The sequence below is a fragment of the Pezoporus flaviventris genome, unplaced genomic scaffold, assembly GCF_033815535.1.
Source record: "Pezoporus flaviventris isolate CSIRO_AGI_PZ_B2104156 unplaced genomic scaffold, CSIRO_AGI_Pfla_v1 ptg000013l, whole genome shotgun sequence".
NCBI lineage: Eukaryota > Metazoa > Chordata > Aves > Psittaciformes > Psittacidae > Pezoporus > Pezoporus flaviventris.
The window spans coordinates 15848806-15867335 of NW_026892561.1; the positions used below are offsets into that span (position 1 = coordinate 15848806).

The following is an 18530-nucleotide window of genomic DNA, read 5'->3' on the forward strand; positions in this document are numbered from 1 at the left end:
CTGTGGACAGAGCCACACATTTGAATTCCTAACTGACGTGGGAAGAGCATGGCCCTTAGTCAGAAGATGAAGCTGCATGATGCTCTGCAGGAGCATGGAGATGCCAGTTGCTCTGAGGACATGGATCCTGGAGGGAAGCATTAATATTCTGGGCCACCACGTCTCCCTGCCATCTGTTGCACTAAAGCAAAGGACACCAAAATAAATTTCAGAATCTCCTATGAGGGAGAAAACTCTGGATGCTATTTCTACAGCAAGCTGTTTAAGGCTTGCTCACATCATCTTTCTCCTTTACAAATGTAGCATTTTTCAGAGATGTCCTGCTGCAGGGAGATGGGTTTAGTAACTGTGAGACTTGTAGGAGTGTGATTGTACATGCTGAAGATGCATGGCGTGCTCCAGCACAGCAAGCCCAGCTTATTGCTGTGGATAAGGACAAGGAAGAAAGCACACGGTTTCCGAAGCAGCCAGTCAGGATGAGGCAGGGAGCTGCAAGCTGGCAGTCCTTGTGGAATGATTTACTTCTGAGCAGGCAGCACCATTTAAAACCTTTGGACGTTTCCTGAAATGTCTGATGGAAAAGAGGTTTCCCCCAAAACACGTGCAAACTGCTCAAGGCCCTTGTGCTGCTCTGTCTACTGCTGAAAGCCTTTCCCACCAAGGATCCATCTCCTCCAAGTGCTGATTTACTCTTCCCAGGAGGAGATCAGCAGGAAAATTTTATGAGGATTTATTCTTTATTTGGCGCTTGGGATTCTCCCAGTATAACATGCTTATTGTCTATGGCCCATTCCCCTGTCTCCTAGTATGTACAGGTAAAGATGTATGCTATTCCAGGTGCCAGTCTCACCATAGAGATTAATGAGAGATAATTTCTTACAAAGAGGTTTATTGAGTTCTCCGAGTTCATTTCCCAGCTGTGAAGTAAAACATCTGAAAACAGTTTTTGAATACTAAGTTCTCCCTGGCACTAGTGCAAAAAAGGGAAACAGTGCCTTTTTCTGCTCAAGGTATTTATTCTGCTGGGCAGAGCAGGCTTCATGTGCCAAGCCCTGGAAGCTGAGATACTAGTTATTAGATGCCTTTTGGCATGGCCCACTCAAGCTATGAGAGGATGTGCCTCGCATGCTCAAGGCACCACACTCTGCTTCTCAGCATCCTCATTCCCAAGAGCTCCTGCAAGTGATGGGTAGTTATTTCATGGCAGATTGGAGAGCTGAGGGAGCCATGGAGACAAAGGCAAGAATGATCATCAACTATGGCAGTGTAAAGGCCCTAGGAAATGGGGCAGGGGCTGTGGCACCCTGCAGATCTTACGTCTGCTCATCTTGTGATCTGAAATGTTGTTTTGGTGTCATAGTGATATCTCTTCTGCCACATTATTCTTTAAGTGTGAAGAAGGAAGGTCCTTCCTTGGACCTCAATCTGTGCCAGTCTCCTCATTACATGTGTTTTGCTGACTTGCTTCTTGGGACACCCTCCTTCCCTCTGCCCTACCCAAAAGCCAAGCAGGAGCCCAGCCCCTGCACCTGCACACTGGGCTGGTGAGGAGGACAGAGACTGCACCAGCATCGCCCAGCAGAATAATGCGTGGCTGCTGGTTTGCTGCAGCTGGTTTTCTTCCTTGGTTCATGGTGCCTTTGAACAGAGTCACCATGGCTTGGGTTGGAGGAAATGGTTTGCAATCAGTAAACTGTGTTTTAAAATAATCCTCCTATTAGTAATTGCGTAGGTGGCTGCACAGGGACCTGTGGGGTGTATCTTTGTATGCAAATACTGGCCACGAGGCACTAATTACGCTCCTCTTCCATCTCAAGCATATACCTACACCTGCTAATGGATCATTCTACTAATTTTTATCTCTGTTCCACTTAGTGTACCATGCCCATAATGCACCTGCATTTTCATACAGCTGCTGAGGGTACATTAGCTGGGAAGGGTCACTGGGAAAACCCACAGCTGTAAGGACAAATTTTGGAAGATGATTTACCATTTCCCTCAACATGTTACAGTGCATCTCCAGTGAGCCACAATCAGCCCGTGGCTTTTCCTCTGGGATACACCAGTGGGAAGGACGTGAGCATCTTCTTCACTTTTTTATTTATTTACACTTCAATGCCCTTCCTTGGAGGTGACTTTTCTGTTATCTGCAGCATTTTTCCTTGAAAATTCCCCTCCTGACAGCATCCCAGCAACAGGACCACCACTTCTTCACATCCCAATGGAGAATTTGCAGAGAAATGTTTGCAAATGCTTTTTGCGCAGATGAAATGCTGTAGCATCAGGGAAGTTCACATAAAACCGAACTACGGTACTCATTCTTCCCTATGACTGGTCTTTGCCTTCAAACAACTATACAAGAGGGCAATCAATATACCTTGCCAGGGTCTTTTTAATGCTGAGCATTATGGTCGTAATACTTCCTCAGGCAGCTGTGTCAATACATTTGAGACACCAAACATGTCAAAACCACATAAAATCTTTATTAAGGTGAAATTAAATGAGCAAGCCCTACTCAGTAACTTAAATAGACATTATCCTTCAAGAACACCAGACCTAAAACGCAGATGCAGTTTACAAATCCAGGGCATACAAAGTTAGGATTAAATTAATGAGAAACTCAAACTTTTGCCACAGAGGCTGGGCAGGAGGAATTTAGGAGAACAGGAGTTGCTGTTAGGGTGCTCTGGACACCTGCTCTTTGTTTTTTATTGCAGTATTGACCTGAGCTAAAAAAGTGCATTGAATCCGGGGCAGGCAGGAGGGAAAGAGTTATTGACACAAGCATTCAGTCTCCCTCTGCTCAACAAATTAACCTGGATTGAGCAAAAGAAAACATAAAATTACTTATTTGTATATGGTGTGAGGTGACAGTGCATGGGGCTGCCCTGGGTGGCACCGCGATGCGTGGCACTGCAGAGGGAGGGCATATGGGTTTTGCCAATGAGGGAATGGAAAACCTATTCACCCTGCCCAGTTAAATCAACCTGACAGCTTTGATCCCTCCTGCCATACAGTGTGGTGCCTGCTACAGCGAGGCTGTGCATGCAAGCACATGGAGAGCTTAAGGAGGAAACCACAGTGGTGCAGGTTTGGAGGCAATGCATCCTGCTGCTTCACTAGCTGTGGGACAGCATCTCCCTGCACCCTTCTGTAGCTTCCCTGCAACTCAAGCAGCTTCTGCCCCCTGCACCTTCCTGGGATTACTGTAGGAGGTGATGGTCTCAGATACCTCCAAAGCAGCAGCACGTGTTCGGTTGGAGCTGGGGCTCGCTGCTGCCCAGCCACAGGTGAGCAGCCAGGCCCCAGAGCTGCGAGGGAGCTTGTGTTCTGGGGAGTACCAGCATGAGAGTGGAATTAAAACTCAAGAAAAAAGAGCAGATGCTGGGCTGGAGAGCAGCCTGTCCCCAGGCGCCCTGCTCTTGGTGAGTGGTTTGCAAAGTCTCACGCTGCAGAGAGCTGGCCTGACCACAGGGCCATCCTTTGTGCTGCATCGTCATGCTGGGTGTCTTTCTTCTCCCAAATCCTCCCAAGCACTTTTGGATTCTGCAGAGACATCAGTGCTGTGCTCATGTGGGGAATCTGGCTGCAGGACTGCAGGGTACTTCCAGCTTGGTGCCTGCTGCCAGCCAGCCAGCCAGCCTCCCCCCAGCCTTGCACAGGGGCTGCAGCATTATGTATTTTCACCTTCCAAAAGGAGACCATCAGAGGACAAGTAGGACTTGTGAGAGCTGCCAGGGACCTGGGAAAGAAGAGCTAGAGCTCACACTCCTCTCCCTTGGCTGTAGAGCACACCAGCACGCAGGTCAATGCAGCAGAAAGGCGCTTGTGCTGCTGAGAGCTGAATAAGAGCTCCCAGGTGGGTAAAATAGCTGGTGATCCAGCCCAAGGCAGTGAGAAGGATGCAGTTACCGCAGGTAACATGAGGCTGTTGGGACACAAGAGCTGGGTCCGGACTCTTCTCATGGTGCCAGGCATGCAGCAGCACAAGCCTGTTGCTGCCTCTTCATCCAAATGTTTGGTAGGGGAACAGGACCCAGATGGATTTCTCTGGGCTTGATGCTTTGTAACAGCCTGGTATGGCTTGCTTTGCTCCACTTACTTGTGAGCTCTCATTTTTCAGTTCTGCAATGCTTGGGAAGTGGATGTGTTCAGGCCATCTCTGAGGCTAGGAAGCGATTACAGATCATCCATGGCTGCACAGAACTGGAACAATTTGCTGTCTTTCAGGACCAGACTAGCAGGAAGGCTCAGAGAGGCTGGGATTTTGCATCTCCATAGGGTGCCACCACTCTGGTGTCCCTGCAAGCTACAGAGCAGACCTGGCTACTTCAGGGGCTGTCTCTTGGCTTGGAAGGGGCATTTACCTCAGCACTTCCCAGCGGGTCAGTAACTGAAAGGACAGCATCAGTTGGCCCCCAAAGCACTGCCAGCTTCTCCACTCCAAGGGCATGGGCTTCCTTGTGCCTGTGGCCTGTTTTCCAATGCCAGTGAGGGATGCCGCCCATGTGGGTCTTCCACTGGAGGGCTGGGAATTTCTGTCCTTTCTTCTGCATTATTGTTGTGCTGCTTTCACTTCAGCAGGTGGGAGTCTATAGCTTGCCAGGAGGATTTCGCGTTTCACAAAGGAGCTCTTTTACCAATACACCTCAACAGAAAGCTGAAAAACTGCTCTGTTCCAGCCTATTTAGTTTTAATTGTTTCCTTTAGTTCTCATTGCCCATGGCAAAATATCACCTTCCTCTAACAAACTGCCAGGCTGAGAGCCAGTCACCCTGCGCAGCCACCACCACTGTGCCGTCCCTCCTCAAGTCCCATGGCTCCCAAAGGTCTTGTCTCTGCTGGGCAGGGATAGATTTTGGGGAGGAGGCAACAGTGCTTGCATTGCCCTCAGCAAGCACTGGGCAAGGAACAGGTGAAGTGCTCCCATTGCCGTGCTGTCTCCATGTCTCCAAGGTCTTTGCTGGCTACTTTGGCTCTCCCCTCTGCTCGCAGACACCGTCACACTGCCCTTCCCAGCTAGCACTCCTCTACCCTCCTTCCCAGCCTTCCTCCGTCAGTTTCTGTGGAGGGGCCAGCTTGTAACACTTGTTTCTGGGACGGCTTTGAAAAGAAAGAGTTGTGTTGCTGGGTAAGAAACATGATGCAGACAGAGCCCCTGGGGGATGTTGAACAGCAGAAGACAAGAAAAGCCTCTCCTCCCTCCCTTTGCCACAGAGCGGTCTTCAAGGAGCAGTGAGCTCATGTGCCTTTACAGGAATGATGCAATGCACCGCATTCCAGGTGAGCATCGCCTCCATCACCTCTCCTCCCACTCCTGCTCCTAACACAGGGGCTCAGGGCAGCCATGCCCCAAGGACACCTCTCTCCACAAAGACAACACGACATCAGCAGTGAAAAGCAGGGTCTTGCAGCCTCGGGAAAAGGTTGTGGTGACTCCTAAGCCTGATTGGAGATTACAGCAGAGCAAGGATAAAGCACTATTCCCATGCAGGCTCCATCCAGGAAGCACAGCCAGACATTCCTCCAAGCAACCTTAGCAACAGATCAGGCTCAAAGGATATGAACATTCCACCATAAGGCATAGCTGCAGAGCTAGCTATCAGGCTGAGACAGAACAAAAATACACACAACCACAACAACCTGTCAGAGTAACCCCTGGGAAATTCATTTTATCCTCAGGATAAATTACTGCTACAGGTACAGCCTGATGCTGAGCACTGCCTGAGCCGTGTGTCCCAGCCCTGGGCACAGCACCGCGCTGCCAGTAGCTGCAGGGTTTCCTACACTCAATTCTGGGGAAGAGCTGTAAAATAAAGCCTCATAAATTAATTACCTGAAAGAGTGGCAGAATGTTATTATATACTTGGGAGTTAATTGCAGTGATGTTAATCGCATATATTTTAATGGCTCCAGTATAGATGTAATATGTAATTCCATAGGTATTCCAGAATAATTTAGCAATATAATTAATTTCTGCTAATACCTTTTTAATCACCTGCCCTTTTCCTCTTGTTTTCTCCGAGGGAAAGGATGAAGAAACTTTTGCAGTTGGCTAAATTTACTGCAAATTCATTTTTGTTGGCAAAGATACTGTTTGATTTCTCAGCAGACGTATTCCCAGTAGAGAACCCCACAAAGCCATGCCTGGGCAACAGGGTGGCAAAGCAGGGTTGCAATTGCCTGGTCCTTCAATGCTTTGGACAGATGATGATGGGCTGAAAAGATGAAGACTAAAATAATTTGTCAATTTAGGTCAAATTCAGTGAGCAGAGCCAGAAGAAAATGTGGAAGAGAAATGTAAACAGCATCAGGCATTTTATTCTGACTCCTCAAAATTAAATGTTTGGTTCAGAAAAAGCAAAAAGATCCCATTTCAGCATGTTTGAGATGCAGCTTTTCTGCTTGCCTCCTTGCGCCTCCCCCCAGGTGCAGGCAGCTGAGAGGTGCCCAACCCCTGGGGCAGTGTTTCAGCTGGAAAAGCCTGGTTTTTGCTTGCTGAACCCACCACTAGATGAGTGCAGGGCACAGCACCTCTCGGGATGGCACTTGGAGTCCAGGGGAGGTGGATGCAGGAGTAGAGAAGGGATTTGAGTTGTATGGGAGCTGCCCTCCGAGCTGCCCCCTCCCTCCCCACACTGGCAGAAAAGAGACCACCAAAGCCATTGCTCTCATGGGGCTTTTATTGTCCGGCTGGCCCTCACCTCCCACCACCTGCCCACAGCCAGCCAAGCCCATCACCACCACACACACCAGAGGAGGAGACCCATGCCCATCCCCAAACCCAACCACCTGCCCTGGGCAGCACATCCTTCCCAGCTCTTGTTTGAGGTTTGTTTTCTTTTCTTCTTTTTTTTTTTTTTTTTGGAAATATTTTATTTTAAAAATATAGTAGCTGTGGAAAGCAGCCCTCTTTATAAACGCTCAATGCCAGAGTGAAATGCATCATCGCCAGCCTCACTACGAAGCCCTCCTGGGTGCCCGCCTGCAGCAGTGCTGGTGGGGCCAGGGCAGCGGTGCTGGATGCTGCAGGTGGGGAGGCTTGCAACGGCAGGGAGAGACCCTTCTAAAAATAGAAATATTGTGCTGAGTTGTTTGGAGTTAATGAAATCCATAAAACACCAGCATTAGATCAGCTTCAGCTTGTCAAATATTGCTCCCAGCAGGGTTGGCATGGTGCACTGCTTGAGGTGTCCCTTGTCCTGCGGTGAGGGACCCATGCCGGCTCCCAGCCCTGCTCCCTGCCACAGGGCTTGCTGCTCTTGGCCATCACCAACCCACAAGGACTGGTCCCTGGGGCAGCCCAGAAGCCCCTGGGAGCCACTATAAATAGGAAACTGTAAACACAACCATTGGAGATAAGAGACATCTACAATCACAGGGTTTACTGGTTCAAACGTCCCACCTTCCCCCCCCAACCCATACACCTATGCCCCTGTCCCCACTTAATAAAAAGGTCTTCAGTAACAAAATCTTCGTTCCAGGCTTGGGGTAAAGGTGAGGTGCTCAAGGAGTAAAAAGGGACTTTGCAACCTTAGCAGTCTTTGCTCAGGAGTGATGGTGGCGGGAAGGACAGATGGAAAGGGCTAACTGGTTCAGGTCCTTTGCAAGTTCATTTGGTTTGTCTGGAGGACTCCTAGGGTTATACCTGAGATGAAGACATCTAGGGGACACTCCATAGCTCAATTACAATGTGGTTGGTGTTTTGTGCCTAGAAGAGCCCTCGCTGGTGGGATTTGTCCATCTTGCTCGCCCATGCAGCGGGAAAGCAGTATCCCTCCTCTGCTTGGCACAGGGCTATCTGAACCAATGCTCGGCTGGGCGTGACCCCTCATGTGTCAAGGATCTCCCTCGTGGGTGATGGCTCGTGCGGGATGCCCTGTGTGCTGTGGATGCTCTGGTTGTGGGAGAGGGAGTTCTGCTGGAGCTTCCAGAGGGAACTCTTTCACCTGCCGCTTGTACTCGAGGAAGGTGCATGCCTTGGTGGCAATTGCGATGATGTTCTTGCCAATAAAGATGGTGGAGACCCTGCTGTCCTGGAACAAGACCATGTTGATAGCCCGGATGAAGATGGTGACGATGTTAATGGTGACCAGGCTGAGGACAGGGTAGAGCATCATTTTTTGTGGGGCAATGTGCTCCCCTTGCATGCTGATCTCACTGAGGGACACACAAGGCAGGATCAGGAGGAGTATGTAGCAGTAGAAGAACATGAGCCCCTCTGCCCAGATGGGCAGGCCGGTCCTGTGTGGCTCCCACAGGTTGGCCTGGATGTCCAAGATATCTAGCAGGTCAAGGGCCACCCAGAAGAGGCGTCCCCGCAAGTCCTCTTTCTTCCGAAAGGTCCGTATATACTCCATGCTGTCCAAGGCCACCAACACCAGGTAGAGCCCGGGCACACAAATAGAGAGGAGCAGGGTCAGGGCTTTCCTGGCCACTGTCTCCAGGTTCTTCTTGTCTGCTTTGTAATTCTGAAAGATGAAATACAGCTTGATCTCCAGCACGAAGATGTAGAGGAACCACAGGATCATGGCATAGCCCCGCTTGGCTGTCTTCACCTCTGCCCCCACCCACACTGCCACGTAGCGCAGCACGATGAGGAAGCAGATGTCCCCCACCAGCACGATGATGCAGACACCAATCTTGCGGGGCCCTTGGTTCTGCTCCACCAGGTACGCATCCATGAAGGCCATGCTGGTCATGATGACGATGGTGGTCAAACAGACATGGCGCTTGTCGGGCGGTGGCAGCACCATGATGAGATGAGCAGCCCTCTCTCCACACCAGCACTAGGGGAGCGGTCCTGTTGGCGGGGCAAGGGGGGACATCCACAGTGAGCCAGGGACCAAGGGCTGCTCTGTCTGCTGGCCCCAGGAAGAGATCCCTGGAGGAGCAGCAGCTCGGCTCCCACTCTCCTGGGGTTCTGGGCTGCCCCTGCAGACCCTCTCCCAGCTCTTCACCTTTTGCTGGCTGTGCCCTGCAAGTACCTCAGCTCTGCCACCAGCCCTGGCTTGCTGAGCAACCCAAGCACCCTCCGCCAGCAGCAGCCAGGGCTCACAGGCATGCAGGGCCTCCTGGGCAGATGTCCCTACTCTGTGGTGGATCCCCCATTGTTGTCAGGCTCTCCAGCAATCCCACAGCACTAATGCACCTCCAGGTTTCGAGCCTCAAATCCTGGTATTGATCCCTGGAAATGCGGTAGGCAACCAGGCAGCAGGCAGACCTGGCTGGCAGGGCAGGAAAGGGAGCTCTCCTCTTCCCAGCAAGACCTCACACTCCTCCGTGGTCTGGGGATGTTCTGCTGTGTCCTCACAGGGCACTACCTTCACATCTATCTCTGAGGGCCTGTGCCATGCTCCTGCTGCTCCCAGCTGTACATGCATCCCTCCATCCCTGGAAAAGATAGCAGAGAATAAGCATTAGGGTCTCTCCATGTGCTGGACATGGATGGTGAGGACAACAGCTCCCATCAGCTCCCACCACACAGCAGTGTGAGCTGTGTTCCCACCAGGTAATGTCCCACTGCCAGGACACCCACTACCAGGCTCTGTGCATGGCTGAATAGAGAACAGGTTTTTATTGAGAACGAACACAGCCTAGGGTGTCCTGAATGGAAACTTGGTGTGATGCCCTTACACAGGCACTTTCCATCCAAAACTGCTCAGCAAGTTCAAGCCCTGGGTGCTATTGCAGAGAAAGCAGAGGCACAACCCTGGTGGAGACAGGCAGATCCATGAGTGTGCCATGGTACCGTGAAGTCCCACTGGGGGCCGTGGCACCCTCAGCTGCACGTGTCCCAGCCCAGCTGTGCCATGTCTGCAGTGGGGAGAGGGACACACATGCTCTGCAGAGGTTCCATCCTGGGCATGGCTCTGCTAAACGATGGCTATGGGGTTTCACTGGTGACTGAGGAGGGGAATACTCAGCTTCCAGCAAGGAATAAAGGCAAGCTCTCCAGAGAAGACTCAGGATTTCCACACTGCTTGAGCAGCCACCTGGCTGGGTGTGAATGGGTGCTTGGGGTGGCAGGCTGCAGCAGTGGAAGGGGTAAAGCAGCTCGCAGGGTGTGGGGTACTTTCCTCCTTGAGTAGGGGTGAGGTTAGGGCTGTCATGTGGTGCTTGGGCTGCCCCCAGCAGGGCACAGGGAAGGGGAAGGCGCAGCAAAGCTGTCTCCAGGATGGCACAAGGTCTCAGCAGCTTTCTGGCCGGGCACAGCTGCTCATGGCCACAGCTCCTTCTCACCGTGCTGTGCTTGTGTAACCAATTTGTTAATCTTTCCTGTGCAGGGATCCACTCCCAGGAAGGGAATAGGTCCCAGTGCACTCAGGAGTACTATCAAACTGCTTACAGAATGGAGGAGACAGATAATGATCGCAGCCAGATATGCCCATCACATGCCATGTGACAGCTAGCCCTATGTGCATAGCAGCTCTCTGGGAGGAAAGTGCTTGACCCCACAGATCCCCCCTATAGATCACCCCATCTCGCCCTGTGGATCCCAGCTATTGTGGTTGCCTCTGCCCCTTGGAAGGGAATCATGACCCAGGGATAGCTCCAGGAGCTGTCAGAGGAAATTGATGCCCTTGCCAGAGCCTGCCCAGGACTTGGTGGCACTGCTTCTGCTCCCCATCAGCTGACTTTTAACTGCAAACCTGGGCTCTCACATCTTTTAGGGAGAGGCAGAGGTGGAGGTTGAAGGGAAGAAGCAAAGCCTAAGGAATTGCAAGCCATTAAAAGCCTGCCCTACTTTGCATGGGGAAGTGTATTACAGCTGCTTATGTTCATGGGGCCTCATTTAAATAATAGCTGGATTCTCTCCTGCTTCATGGAGAGAAGAATAAAGAAGAAAAAGTGGGAAGCCAGGTGACTCAGAGCCAGCCCTGAGGACGTGTGCCTGAGTAGGTGGACACCAGGGATGAATGTACCTTTGTCCTGGCTCCTGAAGGATGTGGCAGGCGAGGATGTAGTGTTCAGCAAATGTTAGCATGGAACTTAAAGTCCCCAGGCTGGGACCATTCTGTGTCCATTGCTAAAGTCATGCACAGCAGGGAAAACTGACATGTTAAAATAATTTCTCAAACAGGAATTGCCCAGAAAGAAACCAAAAAGTTGCTGGGGGAGGGATTCACGTGTCCTTCTAAATGGTGCTTCCCAGGCAAGGCACTCACTGCAGCTCCACTCTTACCAGCATCTCTGCAATGTCTTGTAGCTGCCATTTAGGGCTTTGGTTTGTTCTTTCTTGAGGTTTTGGATAAAAATATACAGTCACTGCTGTAACTGCTTTTACACTCATGCCAAGTTTTACAGAGGATTTATAGCCAAGAATAGATAATTCCAGATAAATTAGGTCTTTCAGAAGGGAATAGTACTTTTTTCCTTTCCCCCATAAGTATTTATGCCTTCAAAAGACAGTGATTATTTAAAAGGCAACGGGTGCAATGCAGCAGGTTAAGGTTAGGAAGCAGCTTGCTTGTAAATCCTGCCCCTTCGTTCCTGTGTGGTCTGGGAAGCTGGGGGAAGGACAGGATTCCAACCCAAGCTATCCACATGCCTATGTGAAAACACACAGAGGAACCCTACCTTACCTCTCAGTAAACACCCAGGGCAGTGGGCAACACTAATTCATGGTGTTTATAACAGCAGCAAACATTGGTGCTGAGCAGACTGTTTTCAGCAAAAAAAGAGTGGATTCTTCCCTCCCCTCACATCCTAACGATTCGTAGCAGCTTGGGATGGGTTTGGTACACATGTTCATTTGTTACAGTGACCTTTCAGAATAGAGTAAGGGGATCGTGGGGCTGAGCTGAATCACAAGGCTCGAGTGCTGCTTTCTCTTGGGTTAAACCTGTATTACCCAGGGCAAGCACCTCTCTTGCCTTTTGCAAATAGTTTCAAGCTTTTGCTGCAGTGCAAGCTCTTCTTTCCAGCTGTGCAGTAGCTGGTATTTTTCTCACTTCTTGCAGCCTTGGTGCTATATGGAAACATGGAGGTCTCTACAGATCCGTGGAGCAGAGCTTGCCTGTTTGCATGATGCATGACCATCCTACCAGCAAGGGGGCACATAAAACTCTCCTCGGAGGACTATTAAAAAAAGCAGGTAGTTTTTAAGCAACCATTACTCCTGAAAATCCCAATTCATAATTTTTAAATGACTGCATTTGACAATACAGTCAGGAGCCGCTTGAGAAATGTGCTGGATAAACAAGAAAATGAGCATGTCAGTCACAAGAGCATATCTGAGGCAAATATTTGTTTAGACAAGTATTCACAATATTCTTCCTGCAGGAATTCTTGTAAATAAAAGGAAGCTCACCTGAATGTAATGAGCTCGGAGTGTTACGGATGCCAGCGAGCCAGACTGGCAGCTTCCTAAGGGAAGGAATCTAGCACCCTTTGCATCCCACTCGGTGTCAGGGCTCCCGCAAGCAGGTATTGCAGCGATGCTTCACTCTTGGCAACTATAGGCCTCCTTATCAGGACAAGATTCAATCCATAATTGCATATTCTCCCGTACCGCTATCCTATGCAAACACCTCTGTTGCTTGCACTGGAGTGAGCAAACACACTTGGTAACACCCACAGCAGCTTGTGATCAGCTGGCGAGATGCAGCCCAAGAGGAGTATCCAGCCACACCAGTGAAAACTGACAGCACAGCACAGGGATAGGCAGCAGCATCATGTCCCCTCTCCACCTGGGGGCTTTCTTGGGGACACCCCATTTCCCAGTGCAGACTGCCACTTCCCAGCATCCCTGCAGGGCAGGAGGGCCTGCAGTGGGAATGGGGGGAACCCACTGATTTCCTAGAGAGACCTGGAGGTCCTGCAGGTGGGTCTAAACTTAACTGAAGTGCAGGGTTTCACTCTTCATCTCTACCCTGCTTCCTTTGGCACCAAGGGAAAATGAGCAGCAGAAGTGCAGCCAGCCCCTGCCCTTATTGCTCTGGTCCCTTTGCTCTGACTGGGGAGTTATTTCTTGGTCTTGTACCTGTTTTTCCAGCCCTCGTGGTTGCTATAAAGCACCTGAGGATGTAGGTGCTATTCCCCATTATGTACCCACTATTATTACGAGGGACAATGTAGGCCCCCTCAGGAAGCTCTCAGTAGAACTAGCTAGGCAGCATTTGGAGAAGGCTGAGGTTCTGAATGACTTCTTTGCCTCGGTCCTCACTGGCAAAGGCTCTGACCGCACCACCCAAGTCTTGGAAGGCAGATGCAGGGACTGTGAGAATGAAGACCTTGAGCCCACTGTAGGAGAGGATCTGGTTCGAGACCATCTTAAAAATCTGAACATGCACAAGTCCATGGGACCTGATGAGATCCATCCGGGGGTCCTCAAGGAGCTGGCGAATGAAGTTGCTAAGTCACTGGTCATCATATTTGAGAAATCATGGCAGTCAGGTGAAGTTCCCAACAACTGGAAAAAGGGAAATATAACCCCCATTTTCAAGAAGGGGAAAATGGATGAGCCAGGGAATTACAGACCAGTCAGTCTCACCTCTGTGCCTGGCAAAATCTTGGAGCAGATTCTCCTGGAAGGCATGCTAAGGCACATGAAAAACAACAAGGAGCTTGGTGACAGCCAGCATGGCTTCACTGAGGGGAAATCCTGCCTGACCTATTTGGTGGCCTTCTCTCATGGGGCTACAGAACTGATGGACAGGGGTAGAGCAGTTGATGTCATCTACCTGGACCTGTGCAAAGCATTCAACACTGTCCCACACAACACCCTCTTCTCTAAATTGGAGAGACATCAATTTGATGGATGGACCACTCAGTGGATAAAGAACTGGCTGGATGGCCACACACAAAGAGTTGTGGTCAATGGCTCAATGTCCAGCTGGAGACCAGTAACGAGTGGTGTCCCTGAGGGATCAGTGTTGGGACCGGTCTTGTTCAACATCTTTGTCACTGACATGGACAGTGGGATTGAGTGCGCCCTCAGCAAGTTTGCCGATGACACCGAGCTGTGTGGTTCGGTTGATACGCTGGAGGGAAGGAATGCCATCCAGAGGGACCTTGACACGCTTGTGAGGTGAAGTTTAACCAAGGTCCTACACCTGGGTCCTGGCTCCTGGGACTGCTCCCCCTTGGCTCCCCACAGCCTCACGAAGATGGAGGCGAGGACAAGGGCCAGGATGGTGAAGAGCAGCCGGATGGCCAGGTACAAGTCCACGGCCACGTCCGTCCCGCCCTGCTGCTGGAGCCCGCCCGTATTACAAGCCATTGCCATAAAGCGCAGTGAGACAAGAACCTTAGCCCAGGCCCCACACTTGATAAACACTAACACAGCAAATACCGGCTCTAAGTAATGTACTGCATTCTGAAACTGTGAGATCAACAAGAACAACTCTGAGAGCCAATAAATCAGCATTGTGACGAATGACTATTAATCCGGTCAGATCTGTCGTTATCTCAACCCCTCGTGCCCCACGTTGGGAGCCAAAAAGGACTGTTGTGGTTTAAACACAGTCAGGAAACTCGTTCACTCACTTCCCCCCCTTCTTTCCTTCCCACTGCTCCCAGAGGGATGGAGAGGAGAATTGAAAAGAATGCAACTCCCATGGGTTGAGATAAGAACAGTTTAGTAACTAAGGTATAACACAAATCACTACTGCTACCACCAATAATAACAATGATAAAGGAAATAACAAGGGAAGAGAATACAACACCTCAGCACCAGCCGACCGATAACTTGGCCCCCCCAGCCTGACCAAGCACCACCGATACCTCCTCCAACCCCGCAGTGCCCCAGCCCTTCTGGGTAACTCCCAGTTATGTCCTGGGCATGATGTTCTGTGGTATGGAATACCTCTTTGGTCAGTTTGGGTCAGGTGTCCTGTCTCTGCTTCCTCCCGGCTTCCCCTCCTCCCTGGCAGAGCATGAGGCTCACAAAGTCCTTGACCAAACCAAAACATCATTGTTATCAGCTCTGTTCCCAGGCCAAAAATCAAAACACTGCACTGCACCAGCTACCAAGAAGGAGAAAAATGACTGCTACTGCTGAACCCAGGACAGGGACTTATAAGGATGCTGGGGAGGGACTCTTCATTAGGGACTGTAGTGATAGGACAAGGGGTAATGGGTTAAAACTTAAACAGGGAAAGTTTAGATTGGATATAAGGAGGAAATTCTTTCCTGTTAGGTGGTGAGGCACTGGAATGGGTTTCCCAGGGAGGTTGTGAATGCTCCATCCCTGGCAGTGTTCAAGGCCAGGTTGGACAAGGCCTTGGGTGACATGGTTTAGTGTGAGGAGTCCCTGCCCATGGCAAGGGGGTTGGAACTAGAGGATCTTAAGGTCCTTTCCAACCCTAACTATTCTATGATTCTGTGTGTACTCACAGCCGTGCTTCACCATCAGCCCTGGTGCTTTGGAAGAAAATTAAACCGTGCTTCCCATTGCAATGCTAGTGGCACATTGTGGTGTGAGTAATGACCCCTAGCTATGCCGTTACCAGTGTCTGCAACACGCCGCCATGCATGACCAGTACCCTCCTGTATCCTCTCCCATCTCTGCTCCCTGCCTGTGCCTGGCATCACCTGGCATGGCACAAGCACTGTACATGAGAGCCATGCAGGTGCAGGGAGCTGCCAGCACAAACCCCATCTCCCAGGGCTGGGGAGCAAGTGGCCACAGACAAGCCTGGAGGGCTTGGGAGCCACTGTGAAAACACAGCCTCATTAATGCCAGCCAGAGCATCCTGAACCCTGGCACTACCTGCCAAATTAGTTTAAATTATTTAAGTGATTTGAATTCTGTCTATAAATAAAAGAGGGAGGGAGTGAGACAAAAGTATACACAACACACTTCCCAGGTAGTTAGGATGCCACACTGCTTAAAGCTTCATTTGCACTTTAATTGCTGCAATTTATTCCAGCTTTCCCAAGTGTAAATCCAAAGTTCCCCTTCACTTAGTCCTTCAGCCCTCTGAAGAGCTGCTGCTCCATAAAGCCCTTTCCCTGACTGGCAGTGCCCTCCCCACCATGCCATGTGTCACAGCACCACCCCCAGTGTGGGGCAGATTGAGGTGATGGCATGGCCACCTTTTGCAGGGGCTAAAAGGCAGAGCTGCACGGGTGATGGCATCATTCACCCGCAGCCAGCCACGCTTCAGGGAGCAACTAAGGAACAGCCAAGTGATGGGCTCTGGCAGAGTGGGGGCTGAGAAGTGGCTATTAATTGCTTACACCTTTTGTGACCCACTGAATTATTATGAGTGCATCGCTTAAGGATGGTGTTTATAGGGAGAGCAGATCCTCCTCTGGCCAATAAACTGTAAATCATGTTATCCCTGAACCACTGCATTTTCCCACCTCACCTTGCTGAAAATCAGGGCTGGTGGATGTCTCATTCAGCCTCACTGGTCTGCAGGCTGGGATTTCATCTCCACCGCCTGCCCCGGACAGACACTAGAGACTGATAGAGTTGGGGATGCTTATACCCTAGGGAGTAGGGAAGATCACTTCTGGGCAGCAGCTGCACCCTGCCTTCTCTGGGGCAGTACCGGTATCTCAAGTGCATCCTCTGAAGGAAATGAGATTGAGGAAGATTTTTCCGGACCCTGCCCACTAATTGTGTCTGAAGGAGGAAACAGCCCACTTGCTAATGATTACAGATAATTTACTCTGTAGGCACATGGAGAAACAGAGAAAGAGCTGCAGACTGCTCTCAGAACCTGTCCAACATAAACAATACATCAGGGCTATGAGATTCAACCAGCTCCTTCTTATACCAGTGAATGCGTCCACTGTGCTCTTATCCTGCAAACCTCCTCAGCTCCCTTAAGGGGTTCATTTCACCCCCTTTCCCCCAAACAAACCTGAGCAGAAAGTATCAGACCTGTTGCCTGAGTGGGAAAAAAATAAACCCACCCTCTTGAATCATATCATTTTTGTGATGTAGTGGAGAGCTGATGCTGTCCCAAATCAGAGCCCTGCGCAGCACAGATGGCCTTTTGTGTTCAGAGCCCTGTCCCTCATGGCCGTCCTGGCCCGGGATCTCCTGTCAATGCAGGCAACTAGATCTGCTGGGAACAAATCCCTTTTCACAAACATTCTGAGTTTGATGCTATTTGACAGGTATGCCAAAAAAGAAACCAACCCAAAAAAGGTTTTTCAGGTATTTTGGGTGTTTAAAGAAGGTAAATTATTAATTTTGACTGGTACATAAAATGTTAAATTATAATATTGTGTTTTGACACTTCTGAAACTATTTACTATTTCCCCAGAAAAACATGTTTTCTCTGAGTTGCTTGACATTTCCAAGTCGGGTGGATTTGCAAGATTTCATTCTGATCTGTACTAAACCCCTGATTTAAAAGTGTCAAAATCACCCACAATTTGTTGGTTTGGGCATGCAAAACAGGGTGTGTTTAGCAAACATCTGGTTGCATGTGTGTTTGCCATGGTGAGAGATGTACTTGGAGCTCAGTGCCCCTGGTGTGCAGGGCCCGGTCATGGAGGTGTCCCCATCCTCCTCTCTCTGCACCCTATACTCACCTTTCCACAAAGCTTTCCCCACTGGTGCTGGGGCTTTTCCTCACCCTGTTACTTCAGATGACCTCCTGGGCCTGCCTCACCTATAGGGACCTGCTTCTCCTCTGCCAAAGTTCACCATCACTTTCCCATGCCCCTGTCCTCCCAAGCTCTCGTCTGATCCCAGTGCTGCTGCAGTCCCTGCTCCCAGCTCTGACTCTCCCAGGGGTGATATGACTTGCCCCTGCCAGAAGAATTTGACCCAGCTATACCCTTTTTCTGTTTTCCAGGCAGTTTATCTGCCTTTTTGAGACACTGATGGATTTTAAGTGTTTCCTCCAGCATGATCCCAGCCCACCCTAATGTGTCATCAGTAGATATAACCACCACCCTTGCTGGTCCCTTAGCCAGGTCACCTGGGACAATGTGTGTGAATCACTGCCAGGTCCCCAGATAACCTCACACTGTCAGTATCAGGGGGAAGGAAAATACAGAGCCAGCTCACAGTCCTCACATGGATGCTTTCCTCCTTCCCCACAGATGGAGAATGGAAAAGTTCCCTGCTCTTGGTCATCCTTGTCTCCTGGGTGCTGGCAAGGAGCCACAAATTTTCCCAGAAGCACTGCTCCCCAGAATGCCCCAGCACTGTTCTGGCAGCCTCAGGTACCCTTTGCCTCATCTAGGCATGACGGAAAGGGACTCAGCTAATTAAAAGGAAATGAAAGCTGGTGTGTGAAGCTATAAATAGGAGAGTGCTGGGAGCTTCCTGGTGCTGGAAGCATACTTGCAGGGGAAGGGGCTGCTGAGAGCTCTGGGGTAGAACTCTAGAAATCTCCTAGGGAAGCTGCATCTGAGCTCTGCAGGTATCTCCTACCTGTGTGAGAGAGTGTTAGGCAGGGGTTATTCTGCAGTAAATACATGACTGAATGGATGAGGGGCTAATTTGCAGGTTCTCTTCTAGAGACCTGGGCAGAGAAGAATCTGCTAGTTTCTCTGACCTGGGGCCAGACTGGATGCCAGACTAAATAAAGGCAGTAGGTGAGAGACCCATCGTCTTG

The 18530-nt window shown here is 50.3% G+C and overlaps 1 protein-coding gene across 1 annotated transcript in view; it reads right to left on the reverse strand.

The window, feature by feature from the left end:
* Nucleotides 1–6301: 6301 nt before the first annotated feature.
* TMEM121 (transmembrane protein 121) overlaps nucleotides 6302–18530 on the reverse strand; it is a 39675-nt gene continuing 27446 nt past the window's right edge. The window contains exon 2 of the mRNA XM_061451826.1: nucleotides 6302–9393. Coding sequence (XP_061307810.1) covers nucleotides 7839–8756 — 918 coding nt within the window. The 5' untranslated portion in view covers nucleotides 8757–9393 and the 3' untranslated portion in view covers nucleotides 6302–7838. The remainder of the gene's footprint in view (nucleotides 9394–18530) is intronic.